Source organism: Theropithecus gelada, chromosome 6 (assembly GCF_003255815.1).
Source record: "Theropithecus gelada isolate Dixy chromosome 6, Tgel_1.0, whole genome shotgun sequence".
Lineage (NCBI taxonomy): Eukaryota > Metazoa > Chordata > Mammalia > Primates > Cercopithecidae > Theropithecus > Theropithecus gelada.
This window is the reverse complement of record NC_037673.1, coordinates 142,922,287-142,942,109: the sequence shown is the minus strand read 5'-3', so window position 1 is coordinate 142,942,109 and position 19,823 is coordinate 142,922,287. Positions and strand designations below refer to the sequence as shown.

At 37.1% G+C, this 19,823-nt stretch overlaps 2 protein-coding genes across 4 annotated transcripts in view; one reads left to right on the top strand and one right to left on the bottom strand.

The window, feature by feature from the left end:
• The first annotated feature begins 508 nt into the window (after positions 1-508).
• On the top strand, positions 509-1,841 carry GPR151 (G protein-coupled receptor 151). Its single transcript, XM_025387995.1, has one exon. The coding sequence runs from the start codon at positions 582-584 to the stop codon at positions 1,839-1,841; it is 1,260 nt and encodes a 419-aa protein (XP_025243780.1). The 5' UTR covers positions 509-581.
• Positions 1,842-5,177: 3,336 nt separating this feature from the next.
• The window catches only part of TCERG1 (transcription elongation regulator 1), a 64,296-nt gene continuing 49,650 nt past the window's right edge, over positions 5,178-19,823 (bottom strand). For 2 of the 3 annotated variants that reach the window (XM_025387993.1, XM_025387994.1), the window contains 7 exons: positions 17,911-18,061; positions 13,131-13,295; positions 12,656-12,838; positions 9,442-9,621; positions 8,690-8,773; positions 7,417-7,517; positions 5,180-6,247 (listed from right to left, as the gene is read on the bottom strand). In XM_025387993.1, the coding sequence (XP_025243778.1) occupies positions 6,046-6,247; positions 7,417-7,517; positions 8,690-8,773; positions 9,442-9,621; positions 12,656-12,838; positions 13,131-13,295; positions 17,911-18,061 (1,066 nt within the window). In that variant the 3' untranslated portion in view covers positions 5,180-6,045. Of the gene's footprint in view, positions 6,248-7,416; positions 7,518-8,689; positions 8,774-9,441; positions 9,622-12,655; positions 12,839-13,130; positions 13,296-17,910; positions 18,062-19,823 lie in introns of all 3 variants that reach the window. The other variant, XM_025387992.1, reaches the window with a different exon arrangement.

Here is a 19,823-nt window from a genome sequence, read left to right as displayed (position 1 = left end):
CTGTTTAAAACACTGGTTCTCAAAGTGTGGTCTCCCACCCTGCAGCATCAGAGTCTCATGGGAACTTGTTAGAAATGATTTCGTGGGTCCTACTCCAGACCCACTGGATCAGGCCATCAGGTGAAGTTCAAAGAACTTGGTTCAGATGTAGTGTTCACTAAATTACAGACTGCAGTCAAGATTTTAGGAACAGCTGGTTGAAAATAATTGCCTTCACTGGCTCTAGTGACCCCCAAGGAACATACGCCACTTACATGTATGTTCTCTTCATTCATCATTTATGGGTATATTTGTATTACTCCACAGGGCTGACGATTTGGTATTAGACTTGCTAATGAGCAGCAGCCATGTGGTCCTGCTATCTGACAGTCAGTACAGTCACAAGTATATTGTATGCAGCAGGGAAGAGCTTAACAGCCAGCCTCCTTCCACATTCTGCTCTCAGGAAATAAGCAAGGGGAGGATCCAGAGGTGTCATTTGACACTGACGACGCAGTACTTATTTCCTATGCAAAAGAGCCCAGGCAGGAAGACAAACCTAAATAAGAAGCTAACTTCTGTAAGAAGCTGTGAAAAGAGTGATGCTGGCAGCTGCCTTTGCAGACTCTAACTCCAGCAGCATGAATGTGTCCTTTGCTCATCTCCACTTTGCCGGAGGGTACATGCCCTCTGATTCCCAGGACTGGAGAACCATCATCCCGGCTCTCTTGGTGGCTGTCTGCCTGGTGGGCTTCGTGGGAAACCTGTGTGTGATTGGCATCCTCCTTCACAATGCTTGGAAAGGAAAGCCATCCATGATCCACTCCCTGATTCTGAATCTCAGCCTGGCTGATCTCTCTCTCCTGCTGTTTTCTGCACCTGTCCGAGCTACAGCATACTCCAAAAGTGTTTGGGATCTAGGCTGGTTTGTCTGCAAGTCCTCTGACTGGTTTATCCACACATGCATGGCAGCCAAGAGCCTGACAATCGTTGTGGTGGCCAAAATATGCTTCATGTATGCAAGTGACCCGGCCAAGCAAGTGAGTATCCACAACTACACCATCTGGTCCGTGCTGGTGGCCATCTGGACTGTGGCCAGCCTGTTACCCCTGCCAGAATGGTTCTTTAGCACCATCAGGCATCATGAAGGTGTGGAAATGTGCCTCGTGGATGTACCAGCTGTGGCTGAAAAGTTTATGTCAATGTTCGGTAAGCTCTACCCACTCCTGGCATTTGGCCTTCCATTACTTTTTGCAAGCTTTTATTTCTGGAGAGCTTATGACCAATGTAAAAAACGAGGAACTAAGACTCAAAATCTTAGAAACCAGATACGCTCAAAGCAAGTCACAGTGATGCTGCTGAGCATCGCCATCACCTCTGCTCTCCTGTGGCTCCCCGAGTGGGTAGCTTGGCTGTGGGTATGGCATCTGAAGGCTGCAGGCCCGGCCCCACCACAAGGGTTCATAGCCCTGTCTCAAGTCCTGATGTTTTCCATCTCTTCAGCAAATCCTCTTATTTTTCTTGTGATGTCAGAGGAGTTCAGGGAAGGCTTGAAAGGTGTATGGAAATGGATGATAACCAAAAAACCTCCAGCTATCTCAGAGTCGCAGGACATACCAGCTGGCAACTCAGAGGGTCTTCCTGACAAGGTTCCATCTCCAGAATCCCCAGCATCCATACCAGAAAAAGAGAAACCCAGCTCTCCTTCCTCTGGCAAAGGGAAAACTGAGAAGGCAGAGATTCCCGTCCTTCCTGATGTAGAGCAGTTTTGGCATGAGAGGGACACAGTCCCTTCTGTACAGGACAATGACCCTATCCCCTGGGAACATGAAGATCAAGAGACAGGGGAAGGTGTTAAATAGATTTAAGTTTCAAAGCAAAACAAATTGTGATTATTGTATTTACTTGTACTGCTGCTTATCAATATTGCTGACTTTACAAACTGTAATACAATTATTACCATTAGGAATTACAAAAATATTTCACAATCTACACTTTCCAAATGTGCAATGTGGTAAGTAGAGAACCATGTTAGAATAGATAATTATGTTTCAGAATTAGAACCTGGCTTCCCAAACAATTTAAGTGTTGTGTAAAGATGTTGCTATCAAAGTGATTAGATAGCCCAGCTATTCTGTCATTTGTTCACAATGGTTTCACTGGGTACCCCCTAGGACCAGCCCTGTAGTGGACCGGCTGGAGCCTGGAGTAGAGGTTCTGTCAAAGCTGAGCCCCTCTACCTTCAGTTTCATCCTGGACCTGCTAGTCCTAATTTTACCTACCAAATTGTATTTCACATAACCAAAGCTCAAAATCTACTTTCACTTGAGATTTTTAACACATTAATGATAAATTTTAGTTATCTTCATTTACTTAATAAATGTTAATTTACTTGATGAAAAGTCCGTATCATAATGTTCATGACTGAAGGTCAAAGAAAAAGAAACAGCACCTGATTCCAATTCTGGACTAATTTCAACCCATGGCTGGTTCTGGCTAAGTTTAAATAAATTCCAACTTATACTAAAGCCTGCTTCAGTGAACTTTTTAAAGCTACCTGAATGAGTCTTCAGTTTCTGAGAATTTTAGCAGCTTTCCAATGACTTTCAATAGTCTGATATGGGGGAAAACAGTACTTTAAAAATGCCCTCTCTTCACTTCCAGAATGTGGGACAGTTATTTTTCTATAAGCAGAAATGTGTTCCTCTTAATATCTCCTTTCTCCCAAGATAAACCATGGTTAATGATATAGGTATAGATTACTCCTCAAATATAAAGATGGAGATGGTGATCTTTCTTGTTAATGGTACTAAACTTACCCTCACCCATAATGCTGAACTTGAACCCTACTCAACTTTTAAAATACTATAGGATTTCTAAGTTATAAAAATAATCGAGCAACCTGAGAGATTGATGTCAAAAAGAGAAAATCCAACAAACACAAGACAGAATTTGGTTAAGAATACAAAATAAAAAGCATAAGGGCAATGCAGAAAGAAAAGCAGTAAAACTGTGTACCCAGACATATGGTACAATTTGAGTAATAGGCAATAACCATTCATTTTATGGCAAGGTAAAACATACCCAGTAAAACATGATTATGATACATTTCTTCCCCTTTTAAGTGTAATGATATTCGTCCATGATGCTTGATTACTTTGTTATAGAACTCGGGTATTTTCACTGAAAGGTTCCCTCAGAACAGAAAAATGCCTTTAGGGCAAACCAAGCAATGCAGAATCTGAAATATAAAGAATTATGTTATGGAAAAAAAAAAGATGTTGTTTTTTATGTTGTGTATGGGTTTCCGGATTCTTTGCTTTTTCATAAGTGGTCATAGTTTGCTTTTTAACACAGGAGGTAGGGCTATATTCTTTTTACTTCCTTCATTACAAATTTTATGTAAAGCTCATGTATTCAAATACAGTAAAATTTAACCCAAGAATCCAAAATATTGTTTTGTGATATGGTAGTTACAGAAAGGATTATCATTGTCTGTGATTATTTGAATTAATAGTTTTTATGTTCATTATATGTAGTAAACTTAGGATGTAAGCTTCCAGGGTTTGACACTTTAAACTTGTAAAGAAATAAAAATAATTACGTTTTACTTCAGATCGTTTCTGGAGATTTCAAGCTGTCTTTGTCTTGAATTATCATTCCAAAATCATTATTAGGAACAATGGAGCTTTATGGGGCTGTTTGACCTTAACACTGGAACATGTCTCAGAGTGAACTTATTTTCAGAGTTTGCTAACAAGCACCAAATCAAGATGCAGACACTGGAACAAAGAGTAATCACAATGAACCTTTCATTAAGAACCTGATACACAAAGTCAGTCCTGACTAGATCCCTTAAAAAATCTGCTCAGAGAAGTTTGATTTGTGTCTTATCTGCTCAATCCCGGATACTTTTAAGATAAAAGTAGGAAATTAGAACAGATATCATCAAACTGTTTTCTTCTCACTTCTCTACTATGAGAAACAATGTAGTAAGTGGACAAACAATACTATGTGGAATTCAGAATAACAAAATAAGACATTCTGGAAACTTTACCCTTGTGAGACAGTCATATTTCTACATACTACATTATAGTTGTGCTCCTCTTGGCAAGCACTTCAGTTTCATTCCTCAGAGTACTTAAAATATCACTCAATGAACTTATAAAATGAACTTCAAAGAAAGAGAAAAAAGGAAACAAAAGAAGGCCAGGTGTGGTGGTTGACGCCTGTAATCCTAGCACTTTGGGTGGCTGAGGTGGGAGAATGGCTTGAGGCCGGGAGTTTGAGACCAGCCTGGGCAACAAAGTGAAACCATTTCTAAAAAAAAAAAAAAAAAAGCCAGACATGGTAATGCGGTAATGCATTCCTGCAGTCTCAGCTACTCAGAAGGATCACTGAAACCAGGAGTTCAACATTACAGTGAGCTATGATGGCACCACTACACTCCAGCCTAGGAGACAGTGAGATCCTTTGTACGAATTAAAAGAAAAAACATATCCTGTTTATCAACTTTATAGCTGAAGACCTTAGTCTGATCAATGCCAGGTTCCTACATACAGAGTTCACAAAATTTCTATGACACTTAATAGATTTAAGCTAAGAACTATATAACATGAATGTGAATGCATGTGTCTGTGACTATACACACAACATACAAACAGATCTGTTGGTATTCCTTCTTTCTAGGATTTGTTACAATCATAGTGGGTAAAAGATAATGGAAAATAAATTATTCTATTAATATATATATTTTCTTAAACATTTATTTATGTGGCACTCTGAAGCGAGCAATCTATGAGGGGATAAAATAAAAAGATTTGTTTTCAACTCGGGAGGTAAAGCTAGATATATCAATTTGGAACCGATTCATGGTGTGACGCACGCATGTTGAAAGAATGCCAAAAAGGTGCAAACCATCATACAGTACAAAGGACAAAAACAAAAAAAACCCCAGCATCTTCTTGCTTTGAGGCAATAAGGCACTGCTAAAAAGACTTGAGCACCAAAATGATTCTCTACAAATTCTTTCCTTTTTATACTGCAAATACTAATTATATTCAAACCTTTAAAAACTAGGTAATACTTAAGATTTAGAGTCAACTTACTTTGTGCGAAATTCTATTTGCTGCTTTTTTAAAAATCAGGTTAAAATAAGCTCTTAAAAATTAAGTAACAATAATCATATACAATACAGATATATAAAAAGGGTTGGTTTATTGTAGTTCAAATACATAAACTGAACATTCAAACATCTTAAAATTAAACTTTAGCAACAAAGTTTAACATTCAAACAGGAGTATAGTTTACAAGAAACACCCAGAAAGGTAATTTGTTGTCTAATCCAGAATATTGATAAAGATCACTTAATGGTGAATAAAATATGTTTAACCAGTGGTTCTATTCTGGCCAACATGTTAGTTATGACCGTGGTTCCATACCTGAGAAGAAATTACTACATAAATCTTCTCTTAGGCTAAACAACAAGACTTGGTCTATAATTCAGAGGGGATAATCAAAGCACGTAAGTGAACAAATAAAACTAATCTGATCTTTAGAGACAAAGGTAAAAGTATTGTCCATTATAATAATCGTAGCCTCTGGAAGATAAGAATTCAATTTTCAGTGTCTTCTCTTTTACCCGCTTTAAAAAAAAAAAAAATCAAAACAAAACAAACCCCAACTCAGGTTTTCTTGGAGTCTGTGGTATTTGCATCTGGCAAGTTCAAGCCACAAATGCTCTTACTTCTTGCATGTATTAACACTGCTAGGAAGAACGTCACCAAGTCACTGACTTCCACACCTCATAAAAGGATGAATTTTAGCTTCAAGATTTTAAGATTTACTAGAGACAGCCTATATTTGAGTATGTATGTCAGTCATGCCACACAAAGAAAAGCATAAATATTTCCAAAGTATTCTGTTCAGAAACTGTTCACAAATGCTTCTCCTTCTGTTTGTCAGATGGTTTTGCAATAGGTTGACTAATGCACATATATGTAAAAACCTGAAAATTGGCTCATGCAAGCATTTTGAATAGATACCCCTGTGGAAGAGTATTTAGAATTATTTTGTTGATCGTCTCGTGGGCTCTGATGCTGTAGGTGGTGGGGGTGGACCCCGGCGATCCAGATCATCAACATATGCCACAATCAGTTTACGCCTCTCCTCTGGCACACAGTCCAGTACTAAATACCGTTTGTCATTCTGTAAAATTTTTTCTACATCTTTCAGGTGCTGATCAGATTCTTGGATTAATTTTTTGGATCTGAAATAAGAAAAAGAAGTCCAAGAATTACTGACTGCTGTTCACAGGTCTTTCAGAAATGAGCTGGAAATGTCCATCTAGTTCCTAATTGTGTTTCCACTTTTTTTTTTTTTTAAGAAAAATTTCACTGCAGTGGTCACCTTTGTAAGTCGCCTCAGCAAAGACTCCAAGGAGTGAAAGGGCCTCAGAAGCTGAATTACCCTCCCACCCCTAGTGGTGGTCCCTCCAGATCAGGGCTGAGGGTGGGTGGGTAAATCTTGCCCGTGCTGTACCTGTTCTGTGGATGAACAGAGGACTTCAGTCTGCGGGGCTGCCAATCCCAGCATCTTTCACAAGCTTTCACTTTCACATCTTTCACTAAATTAACTATAAAAATGTAGAAAGAAGTCTTACTTCACATCTAATTTAAAAGCCCAAGCTGATGCAAAACATTAAGGATCCTGACCAAAAAATCCAAATGACAAAATATCTAAAAACCACACCCTCAGCACTATCTAGCCTCCCGTGCACATACCCTTTATTAAGATGTTTCAAATTTCTCTCTTAAAGAAGAAAAGCTGGAGCATGAAACAAAAATGGTTTCCTGCATACTGACTGGTTAAGCAATGCAAAATTGTTTTCCTGATGATAAATTGTTAGGGGTGGGTTTGCTACAGAGAAATCTTTTTTATAGGCTCTAATTTCATAATTTACAATTTGCATTTAAATGTACCCAGCAAAAGGCTTTCCTTTGAGGGGAAAAAAAATGTTTATGCTGAGCTTACATAGATGATTTCATGCTTTAGAATGATCTAACCACACTGAATAGTCTTCAGAGGAGGCAAAGAACTGATAGTGAAAGATTATTTTAAAAGATTTTTCATGAAATACAATTCTTATATAGTTGAGGGTATTCCTAAAAAAAGCAGTGAAGTAAAAAAAAAAAAAAAAAAGGTATGTATTAAAAACTGGATGGGTGGGTAACACAAAATAAGAATTGACATCTGGGCCCTTTCTTTAAAAAAAAAAAAGTATGGTAGATATGGGCTGTATCTGACTTTGGACAGAAGTTGGCATCTTCTTATCCCTAAAAATTAATAATGTGTGTGAATGCAAAGAATGCTCTGACCATTAGAGTAAAGACTAGTAAAGAGAATGACTGCCAATATGAAACATTTCATTGCACACACCTATATGTTATAAATTTGGTCTCTTTCAAAAGCGTCCTGAAGTCAGCTTTGGCTGTGATATATTTGTCTCTGATATATTCTTCAAATTCTCTTTGTTTTTTCTGTTAAAAAAAAAAAAAAAAAGTTAAGATTATGGAAATAAAGCCCACTAATTCCAAAATAAACATCAATTATTTATTAAACAGTAATGTTTAAGTCACATAATAAAATTCAAATTTCAAAAGAAAAAGGCAACAGGGTACATTTTGTTCATATATAAAATTCATTAAATCACATAATCTGCAATGCTCATTTTTGTGGCATATAGAAAGAATGAGGAATCATAAATTAGTAGTGGCTGAAACTTGAGAACTTCCTATGCGCTACACTGCTGAGCATTTTATGAGGATCATCTACTTCAATCTTCATAATAACCTCATGAAGTGGACACTTAAAAATAAGGATATTAAGGATTAAGTGTTCACTTCCTGCACACTGTATTTTTAACTTCAAGAACAAAAACAGTAATTTGTGGATACAGCAACTGTAGGTTAACACTCAAAACTTAACTTACACAGTACTGAGCATTTAGCTTTCTGGCAAGCCAAAAGTCATAAGATGAATAAACTCTTTGGACTTAAAAAATACTTTATTATCAATTCTAAACAGTCAGAAAAGTTGGAAACTGAGACTGGGTCTACCCCTCTTTCCCAGTCATGCATATTTTATGGTCCAAACATCTACAATCCAATAGACTTTGAGGGGGAAGAATATTAGATTTATGAGTTTTTATAAAAGATGCCCAGACCTAGAGAAACCAACCAGGAAAGGGGAATGACGTAAAAGAAAACAAATAAAAGGCCTAGGGATAAAATGAACTATAGTAAACAACACTTTTCTTAACATCATTCACTGTTTCAGACCTTGAAGCATATGAGAACTAGCGATCTCGTTACAGGGTTCTGTTAGTCAGGCTTAAGAGTCAAGTGCTTTCATAGTTTGGTACCAATTGCCAGCCTAAATCTAAATATATGTCTGTCTAGTGGTACCTGACTAAAATAAAACTGCAGCTTCATTAAACCTCTAAGATCCTAAAATACAAGCTTCACCCCAAGCATTAAAATGTTAAACTTTCTATTGTGCTCTCTTGCTAATTTATCATGCAAGAAACAAAACATGAACTTAAAAATCAGATTCATTTCTCATACGCTTAAAAGTAATTCACTTAAAACAATCAACTTCATATTTAAGTATTTATAAATTGATAGTAAATCTTGACACAAAATCCTCTTACCCTGTCACTGGAGGAGAACTTAATACACCGAGGATCTTCCTTAATGATTTTTTTTACTTCTTTCCACGTGGATGTTAAGGTAATCTTTGAAAAGACATGTGAATAAAAAACATAAATACAACTCACTTTTACTTAGGGGGTCAAACTGCAGCACATATGGTACATAATATTACACACTGACCTGCGATCTCTTGTAATGCCCAAGCGTAACTGGACTAGTTAGGGACAGGGAAGCAGCGTTAATGCAATTTCTTTTTGTTGGCTTGCCACAAGAGTTATTTTCATGGCCATACTTTCAAGGTGGCCTAAGACAATCACCTGCAAACCCTGTATTTACATGGGCAAACATCGTAACTTCTGAAGAAACCATCACCAAAAAGAGAGCAGATAAAAAGGAACAAAACCTGGATAACAAAGCGTACAAACTGCCGAACAAGAGGCCACAGTACCAAATTGAAAATGGATCAAAAGAAGAAATTGCTAAATCTATTATCAGGAGGGATCACTGACCACACAGCTAAGGACATTTTGAATTACTATAGGAGCAGTTATGAATGTGAAAACTAGAAAGAATAGGAATTTCTAAATAATTAAGAATACCATAATTTTTTTAAATCAGAGAATTGTCATATAACGAATTCCAGTAATGAATCTAAAGACCATGACACTAAAAATCATATCAATGCTTTGCTTTAAGAAATTACTAACAAAGATTCATCCAGATTAAAATGAGAAAAATAAGAGACTCTTACCGCAGAAGTTTCATCCAGAAGTTGCCTAAAGTGCTCCCTCTTTTTTTTGGTAAGTGCTTCAATGTGTTCATTAAAAAGTTTCTCTTTCTCCTCTCTTTCCAATAAGGATCCAGATTCCCAGCGGTGATCTTTTCGGAGGGTCCTACGAGTATCAGACCATGACACATCTGAAGAACGTACCTGAAGAGAAAAAATTATATATATATCACCAAAGAGACTTATCTGAATGTCTGTTTGCACTTCCATGTCCACTGCAGCATTATTCACAATAGCCAAGATACGGAATCAACCTAAGTGTCTATCAACAGATAAATGGATAAAGAAAATGTAATAAATATACACAATGGAGTACTACTCAGCCTTAAAAAAAAGAGGAAAATTCTATTCATCTGTGGCATGGACAAACCTAGAGGATAATATAAGTGAAATAAGCCAAGCACAGAAACACAAATACTGCATAGTCTCACATTTGTGGAATCCGAAAAAGTTGAACTCATAGAAATAGAAAGTAGATAGACGGTCACCAAAGTCTAGGGGGTAGGAGACAGGACAAGGGAGAGAATGAGGAGTTACTTGTCAAAGATAAGGAAGTTTCAGAGAGACAGCAGGAATAAGTTTTGAGATCTACTGTACACCAGGGTTAACTAAAGTCAATAATGTATTCTATATTCAAAATAACTGACAGCAAATTCCAAATGTCTCATCACAAAAAATTACAAGCAAACAAAGTGATGAATATGTTAAACAGCTTTGGTTTAATCATTCCACATTATCTACCTATATGGAAACAGCAACTGTACCCCGTAAGTATATACAATTATGATTTCTCAAAACAATTTTTAAAAAGAAGACAGCATAATAGAAGGCATAACAGGTCACGCTGGCTCACCAACCAGCAAAAAGATATGCTTCATTGGTGGTAATGGCATTAAAAGTTAAGCCACACTACTGCCAATGTGAAGAAACACAGACTAAAATGACAGAAAGGTAAGAAAAGAAAAAGATAAAAACATTTATTTAACCAACACTTACCAAGCATCTAAATACAAGTCAGATAAATACCATGCTTCACAGTAAGATTACAAAATAAGTAAGACGCTATCCCTTCTTTCAAAGAGCTCACTTGAAGAAAAACAAGGATAAAAAGGCCAGGCGCGGTGGCTCACGCCTGTAATCCCAGCACTTTGGGAGGCGGGTGGATCACCTGAGGTCAGGAGTTTGAGACCAGCCTGGCCAACATGGCTAAACCCCATTTCTACTAAAAATACAAAAATTAGCTGGGTGTGGTGGCACGTGCCTATAGTCCCACCTACTCAGGAGACTGCGGCAAGAGAATCACTTGAACCCAGGAGGCAGACGTTGCAGTGAGCCAAGATCATGCCACTGCACTCCAGCTGGGTGACAGAGACTCCATCTCAAAACAAACAAACAAACAAACAAAAAAACCAAAAAGGATAAACATGTAAACAAATAACTGCAAGTACAGGTAATAAGTGCTGCAGAGTCATATGCTGAGCAGAAGGGTGGTCTAAGGAACAGTGAGATCGAATCTGCCTAGATGGGTCAGGAGTAGCCTCACAGGAGAGATATTTGAGTGTACCCTTGAAGAACGAGAAAGTGTGTCACTGCAACAGGAACACTTCCAAATCATTTCAGGTAGAGGGACTGCCATGAGCAATGGAAGGATGGTATGGTTCATTAAGCATGTTCAGCAAGGCTACAGTTCAAGGAGCAAGTGAAGAAAGCAAAGGTGTTTAGGAAATATGAAGGTGGGAGGTAAGAAATGAACCATCTTTTATATTATGCTAAGGAGGCTGAATGTGACCTGCAGGAAACTGCTGGGAGTACAGAGAACCTTCAGCCCCTGCAAGTAACCAGGAGAGTGACAAAATTAGATTCGTTTTTTATGAAGATTTCTGTGACTGCAATAGAATAGATAAATTTGAGGGAATGTTAGACAGAAATTAGGAAACTACTATAATTGTCTAGGGTGTAGGACAAGGTTGTCCAACCCGTGGCCCACAGGCCACATGCAGCCCAGGATGGCTCTGAATGTGCCCCAACACAAATTCATAAACTTTCTTAAAACATTATGAGATGTTTTTGTCTTTTTTTTTTTTTTTTTTTTTTTTTTTTAGCTCATCAGCTATCATTAGTGTTAACGTACATTTTTCTTTTTGAGACGGAGTCTCCCTCTGTCACCAGGCTGGAGTGCAGTGGCACAATCTCGGCTCACTGCAGCCTCCGCCTCCCAGGTTCAAGTGATGCCCCTGCCTCAGCCTCCCACGTAGCTGAGACTACAGGCACGCACCACCACACCCGGCTAATTTTTGTATTTTTACTAGAGACGGGGTTTCGCCATGTTGGCCAGCCTAGTCTTGAACTCCTGACCCCAAGTGATCTGCCCGCCTTAGCCTCTCAAAGTGCTGGGATTACAGGCGTGAGCCACCGTGCTCAGCCATGTTAGTGAACTTTATGTGTGGCCCAAGACAATTCTCCTTCTTCCAATGTGGCCCAGGGAAGCCAAAAGATTGGATACCCCTGGGTAGAGTAAGAAACAGATGCAAGGGAAGAAATCAGAAGTGACAAGAGTAAAAAGTTCCACTGAAAAAGAGAAAAGAAATAGCATAGGAGAGATGTGACAAAGAGAAGCCACCCCCAACTCCAAAAAATATTAGCAAGCAGGACAGTAGTCTGGGGGCATTCACTGTAGGGACAAAAAACCCTACATACCTCAACAACCCGGAGGGGTAAGGGAGAAAGATTTACAACAAAGTTTCAGGGTATCTCCTGGGGTCAGTTACACCTCCAGTCCTCAATGTCATACCATCTACAAGTATAACTGATCATCACAATGATGGCCCTAAATCATCAACAAGAAGGTTAAATTGTGTTCAGCACATTTTGTTTCTCACTATGGCAGGTAAGTGTGTGGTATGTCGACTTTCATCAAGAATGATAAATTATAAAGTTGTGAGACTAAATGATTATGACTTTCCATATATGCAAAATGCCTAACTTCTGAATTTGTTAAATAACTAGGGTTTTTCCTATAGTAACAGTACTAATACCAAGTATTCAATTTTTAAATGCTTTATAATTTAGCAAATTATCTCCCTCAGAATTGAGTAACATTAAAATATTCATAACAGTAATATAATAAATTTCCAATATCCAGTATGTTAGAGAAAAAAAGTAAAATATTAACATATACCATATCAGACAGAAGAGCTTTGAAATTCTGGATAGCTTCTTCTCGTTTGTGCTGCTCTCTCTCTCGATCTATTTCTTTTGTTTGTTCTGAACGAGCCTTTTGAACCTCCCTTTCTCGTTCTCGAAGGCTTGCCTCAATGCGGGCTTGCCTTTCAAGCTCCTTTTCTTTTTCTGAGTCTAAATTCTGTAAAAGTAAAAATTACATTATCCTTCTTACCAACTCCATCAAAGTATGTTTTTACAGAATAACCAGCTTGCCAAATAAAAAATTCCAAATCTAGTTTTTGCCCAGAATATACCTAAACACTGTGTGTTTAAACACTCTCATCTCCAAATCAACTAGACTCTCATGTTAAGAATACTAACAAGAAAAATTCCAAACCCCCAATAGAAAAATCCCCAACAACATATACCCTTAAACACAAGTTAGAATTGTATTATTCAATGAAAGCAATACAAGTAAACACAACAGTTACCTTGGCTATTTTTTCAATGTACTGTTTGAAAAGATCTTCTCTCATTGATGAACTATCTACTGCTTTGTAACGTGGATCACTTTCTACTTTGTCTTTTACTTTGCTCCATCGAGACTGACTGTCCAAGTGATGATTAGATAATAGTTCAAAGAAATCCGATTTAATCTGTATTTTGAAACAGGTAGTGGGATGGGAGGGAAAATAATGTACCATGAGAAATTCATCATATCTTAAATATTTACAACTAGAAAAAAAAATCACTTACCTTAAATATGAGAATAGCTTTTAAAATACAGGCATTTAGAGTAGAATGAATTACAGTAAAAGATCAGAAGTGTTCTTTTACTAGAAATGTAAACATCAACAAGCATATAAGCTTTCATCTAAAATTTGCCAAATTCAAGATAAATAATACTTTATAAAGAAATTATTCAAATATAGAAAAAGGCTTTTTCAGATTGTTGATAACTTCAGATCTCAGAACTGCCATGTATTCATAGGGAATATAAATTTACATCGAGCTGCATTTATTTTTAGCTAAGAGTCAGGCTTATGAGCTGATAATACTTTAATATCAACATGGTAAAAATGATTTATTTAAAAAACTATATGGATAAAAATTTTGGCCATTGAAATTAATAAGACATTTAAAAATCACTGCAAGTCATTACAAACTTACACTGTCAAATGTCTAAAATCAAAATGGGGTAAAAATTTGTATTTTGGTGAAAAAAGGCAGTTATACACCTTGATATGTGAGAAAGTTATAGAATTTCTATGTTCATAATTAACCATTACTAAAAAATTGCATTCAGATCTTCTATACTTTTTAGCATTAAACATGTATGCCTATACCATTATAAACTCAGAATGTAAGTGTTTATCCAGTATTATACTCAACTGAAATACCAAGTTAATAACATTGTATCAAAGGTATTAAACATTAATCCTTCAGTATCAACATATACAACTACTTAAAACCCCTCTCCAAAACTGTATTTCTTATTTATTTAAATAGGTGAGGAAAGGAGTAAATGAGATAGTTATTTTTATGTACGTCTGAGGGCCTAATTGTTTTAAAATTTAATCCCATATATACTACTTTGTACTTCTACCACAGAAGATACCCAAGATAACCAAGGTCATTTCAACAAAGGATTCTGACCATATTAAGAACCCCTCCCTTCCAGTAGGAATTGAATATGGACCTTCCCACCTGATCAGGGGAATCAGGATTTAAAATGTGTGTGCACAAAAATATATGAATCAGTCCTTCTGCCTAGTCTAACACTATCATTTCCCCTTACAACTTCATTTCTCCTACTGGAGGATTAAAAGTGAGACTGAGGCCAGGCACGGTGGCTCATGCCTGTAATCCCAGCACTTTGGGAGGGTGAGGTGGGTGGATCACCTGAGGTCACGAGTTGGAAACCAGCCTGAAAAACATGGTGAAACCCCATCTCTACTAAAATTACAAGTTAGCTGGGTGTGGTGGCAGGTGCCTGTAATCCCAGCTACTCGGGAGGCTGAGGCAGGAGAATCGCCTGAACCTGGGAGGCAGAGGTTGCAGTGAGCCGAGACTACACCACTGCACTCCAGCCTGGGCAACAAGAGTGAAACTCCATCTCAAAAAAAAAAAAAAAAAAAGTGACGTTGATGTCCTTTCTGGAAAATACTTTTAAGGTTATAAGAAAGAGAATATCTGCATCTCAAATGTTTCTAAAGACAAGAGCTAATCAGCTGTGGATTTCTCCACTACTCAACTTGGCCTTTCACTTTGAACTAGTAAGAAATACTCATAAACCCAGTATTTCCAGACAGTGATTAAGAAACCACCTGATGTAGTGATGTAACTTAAATTTTTCTGTTCATCTTGTCTATTTTTTATCTGACATGATGAATACCAAATTCCTAGATGCATTTGACAACTGGAAGGCAAAATTTACAAAATTTATGTTAAATAAAACATGCAAGTTATATCAAATAGGAATCTTTCTAAGCCACAGGAATTTGTATTAGCTTAAAACAATTTTCATATGTTAGACATGAAACCTATAAAGTAAGGATTATCATATAGGTTTTTAAATGTGTGATGTATAAACAAGTGAACTTTAAATAAAATTAAACTTTAACTTCCTTTCATTGTGGACATTACCATGACAGGTTATAAATGGCTTACTAAGGCTATCAGTATGAGAACAATTGCCTGACAGCTGCATAAATGTCAAAAAATGTCATTTACCATTAGCTGCAATTCAAGGCCTTATTATTCTCCCCATTCCTTACTATAATGAAAATAATTTATTCACAGGAAATTTAAAAGAGAGGGAAGAGAAAAATATGTCAATTTCGTAACAGTGGATTAACTCCAATTACGTACAACCTCAAATGTGCTACATAAAAGGTAAAGTATTTGAACCACAATTCTATAAAAATTGGTTATAATATTACAATAAAATAGCTTAAGAATAGCTACTTTGGCAAACAAAATAATTTTTTTTTTAATCCCACTCTGTTGTCCAGGCTGGAGTGCAGTGGAACCATCAAAACTCACTGCAGCCTTGACCGTTTGGCTTCAAGCGATTCCCCCACTTCAGATTCCAGAGTAACTGGAACTACAGAAGCACATCACTACTACCAGCTATTTTTTTGTTTTGTTGTAGAGATGGGGGTCTTGCTATATTGTCTAGGCTGGTCTCAAGCAATCCTCCTGCCTCGGCCTCCCAGAGTGCTGGGATTACAGGCATGAATCACCACGCCTGGCTGATAATTAGACTTTTAAAGGCATTTTTTAATAAAATGGAAATCTAGTAGTTAAAACTACATGAAAATGATGCTCTTACTGTGAGAATGACTTTACCTTGAAAATGTTACTTAAGAAAAACAAGAATTTCACCAGAAGTCAATGGTTTTAAAATTAGTTTTAAACCTTCAGTATTCTAACTATCATAATGCTACAAAGACCAGCTGGAGAATTACAAGAACAAGGAAATAAATTCTAATACCATGCTACTGGTACTGCTCTTGCTATCTAATTACACAGTTCCAATGTGATGTTTTTTTTAAGTATACACAATATACTTAAGAACAGTATAAACAATACAGTGGAAGTCATGAAAGAAAAATGATAAAACCCCATAAACCAAATGTGCTCAAAATGTGAATATAAAATCCACTATATTTAAACCCTTACTTTAAAGATTTCTGCTTTGATGGCCTAGTTAGTCATTGATTTTGCATTCTTTAAATTGGCTGAGAAAGCTTCACTTTAGCAATTTCCTGCCTTTTTTTCTTTAATCTAGTAATGGTATAAAGCCAAACCTGTAATTTAGAGAATTAAGATTTTTATAGTCAAAATAAAATAAAGCTGAATATATTAAATATTAGATTTATTTAATTTAGATGTCATATCTATTTAATTTCTTTTTTTTAATTAACACATTCTGGGCACAATTCTCATCACTTCATAAGGAAAAAAGACTAAAAAAATGTAAAGTACCGGAACTGCGGGAGGCTAAAGTCACCACACAGAGATACCAATTCTTTCCTCACTAGGGAATCCCATAACACTTTGCGTGTCAGTGATTGACAGCTGTCACTGAACTGATTGACAGGCCGCACAGCACAAAACTGTAAAGTCTATCCACTTGTTATAAAACAGAATACATAAAATAGTTATAAAAAAAAGTGTTTAGAAAAAGAAAATCAGTTACAAATGCAAAGATAAATACATTTAATTTGTATAAAAGCAATCATACAAAATCAAACAATCACTTATTTACTTGGTTTTCTTAAATAGGTTATTCTAAAAGTCAAAAGTAGCAAATAATTCATTAACATGACTCTAATTCAACATATAAAATTATGTAGTAGAATTTGATTTTACACATTTCCTCTGAGAAGCATAATCATTTTTTAAGTAAACAGTGAAACAATTCTGGAAAACTCACTTGGAAGCCAAATAAGTTGGATAATTAAGAAGTTTCAGATATTTCTGATAAAAGCTGTTTTAGCTAGTACTGTTACTATTTTGAATGAAAGAGACTTCTTCCCAGGAGTAGCATTACTTTCAAACAACATTCCTTAATAGAACTTGTAATATTATAACTTTCTAGAATAAGAGGTAATTGTAAATGTCAAGAATGATTAGGCTCCAGAGGTTATTTTTCTACATTCACAAAGCATACCAGGACACTAAGGAGAGTGGCTTGCATGTTTTGATGGTTCACACACCACTGGGGTCATCTCCCTACTACTTTGCCTCCCCAGTGGTAAGCTCCTCTCCACTCCTGACGCTGCTATCAAATGACATTTGGAATTCATTCATCTTTAATAGCTGACCTTTAATTCTGATAAGCAGTAATTTATATGTAAGATATGTTTACTGAAAGATTAGAAAGTCACTAAAATGCTGTCTTTTAGAGGGCAAAAAAGATAAAGAAGCTCTTTGAAATTCAAATATTACCACCTATAAAGAATCCTGAAATCTTAGAAGGCACCACCGAGCAGGCAGTCCTAACAACCCATTCTGAGTTTACCAGGCATCTTAATATTAATATAATTTAAAGCAAAAGTATATAGTTTAGTGAAGCTACTAAAATAAGCATTACGTAAGTAAAGTGATAGAATACATACATACATAATTATAAAAGCTAAAAGAACAGTCCATGTAGGTCCTATTATTTATGCTGATGGATAAGGTTAGACACATTAACACCAGCACAGTCCTTTCCCATTCACACTCCCATCAATCACACCACTGGAACTAAAACCATCTTACCTTCTCACCTCTGGTCTTCGAATCTTCTTTCTCTTTCTTCCTAGCAGCGGCCACAAACTCATTAAACAAGGCTTCTCGGTCTTTCATCTTTTCAATTGCTTTGAATCTTGAATCTTTAGCATGCTTGGCTGCAAATTCACTAAAAGTTGCTCTGTAACAAAATTACAAGTGTGCTAACTTTGGCAGTTACTTCTGCTTGTATAAAGGCATAGCAGAAGATACCATTTTTCCAACAAGAGTATATGACAAAGAGACACTGGGACTCAACATCTACCTAACAGTGAACAGTAGGTTTCAGAAAGGAGTAAAAAGAGGTAAAGAGCAAAAATGTGGTTAAGGGATTTGTATGCTATCAGCATAGAATTAGAATATTTATTATAAAAAAAAAAAGAGAGATCACAGAGTAAAGAATTTGCATGCCTCAAGAGACAAGAGCTCATCAATTTCTACTCTAAGATGAAGCTGAGTCCTGCCTCCAGCCATAAGAGAAAAATTTTTATTGGATTAGCTGTCTTTCCATACACAACTATAAAACTGGACAGAAGCATATGAGACAACTGACTTCAAGGAGTAGACAACAGAAAGAGTAAGACTGAAATGCCTGAAAGGGAAATTTATGAGGTGCAGAGAGAGCTCAAGTCCAAATAGAGTACCGTAGGCTTAATGAACTGGAGGAAGCAAAGATTAGAGCTTGGGTGAAGAGGAATCTGTAAAGAGAAGGTACCCAAGAAAAATCCGACTTAGCGATTACCCATGAGTCCACAGCTAAGGCCAAGCTGTGTAACAGCAGGGAAAGATCACTCTCTACATCAGGCTACTACAGGATTAAGAACATAGAAGAGATAATAGACAGAGTCAGTAGTATTAAAGGGAGAATAGGAACAGGTCAACAAAGTCCACAAAAGATCCACAAAGAAAACAGAGCTGGAAGGCTAAAAGAAACACATTACACTTTCAGAGATTCACACTAACATAAAGTCAAGCCTAAAGGTGGCAACCAGTAAATGAACTGCCTACTGAAACAAAAACATCCACTTTTCAATGACAGGTAACAGACTCCACGGTCTCAACATATTAGCCACAAAGTCCAATATTCAATCAAAAATCACTAAATATACAAAGAAATGTGATCCACAGAAAAATTGTTTTGAAGTCAATAGAAACTGAACCCAGGATGTCCAGATGTTGCTATAAGTAGACAATAACTTTAAAATAACTATTACTGGCCAGGTGCAGTGGCTCATGCTTGCAATCCCAGCACTTCAGCGGGGGCAAGGTAGGAGGATCATTTGAGGCCAGGAGTTTCAGACAAGCCTAGGCAACAGAGTGAGACTCCGGCTGGGCATGGTGGCTCATGCCTGTAATCCCAGCTACGTGAGAAGCTGAGGCAAAATAATCTTTTGAACCTGGGAGTCAAAGGCTGCAGTGAGCCGAGATCGTGCCACTGCACTCCAGCCCAGATGACAGAGCAAGGCCTTTTATCAAGAAAACAAAAACAAAAAAACATAGTGTGGCCAGGCATGGTGGCTCATGGCTGTAATCTCACCACTTTGGGAGGCCAAGGCAGGTGGATCACTTGAGGTCAGGAGTCCCAATACCAGCATGGCCAACAAGGTGAAACCCTGTCTCTACTAAAAACACAAAAAAAATTAGCGGGGAGTAATGGTGGGCGCCTGTAATCCCAGCTACTCAGGAGGCTGAAGCAGTAGAAAAACCTAGGAGGCAGAGGCTGCAGTGAGCTGAGATCACGCCACTGCACTCCAGCCTGGGTGTCAGAGCAAGACTCTGTCTGAAACAAAACAAAACAAAACAAAAAAACACCACAGTGAGGCTCTGTCCCTACAAAAAATTTAAAAATTGGTTGGGCATGGTGGCACACGCATATAGTCTCAGCTACTCAGGATGACTGCTTA

Excerpts from the sequence above, each read along its gene's own strand:
- GPR151 (XM_025387995.1), top strand. The coding sequence starts at position 582 with ATGCTGGCAGCTGCCTTTGCAGACTCTAACTCCAGCAGCATGAATGTG.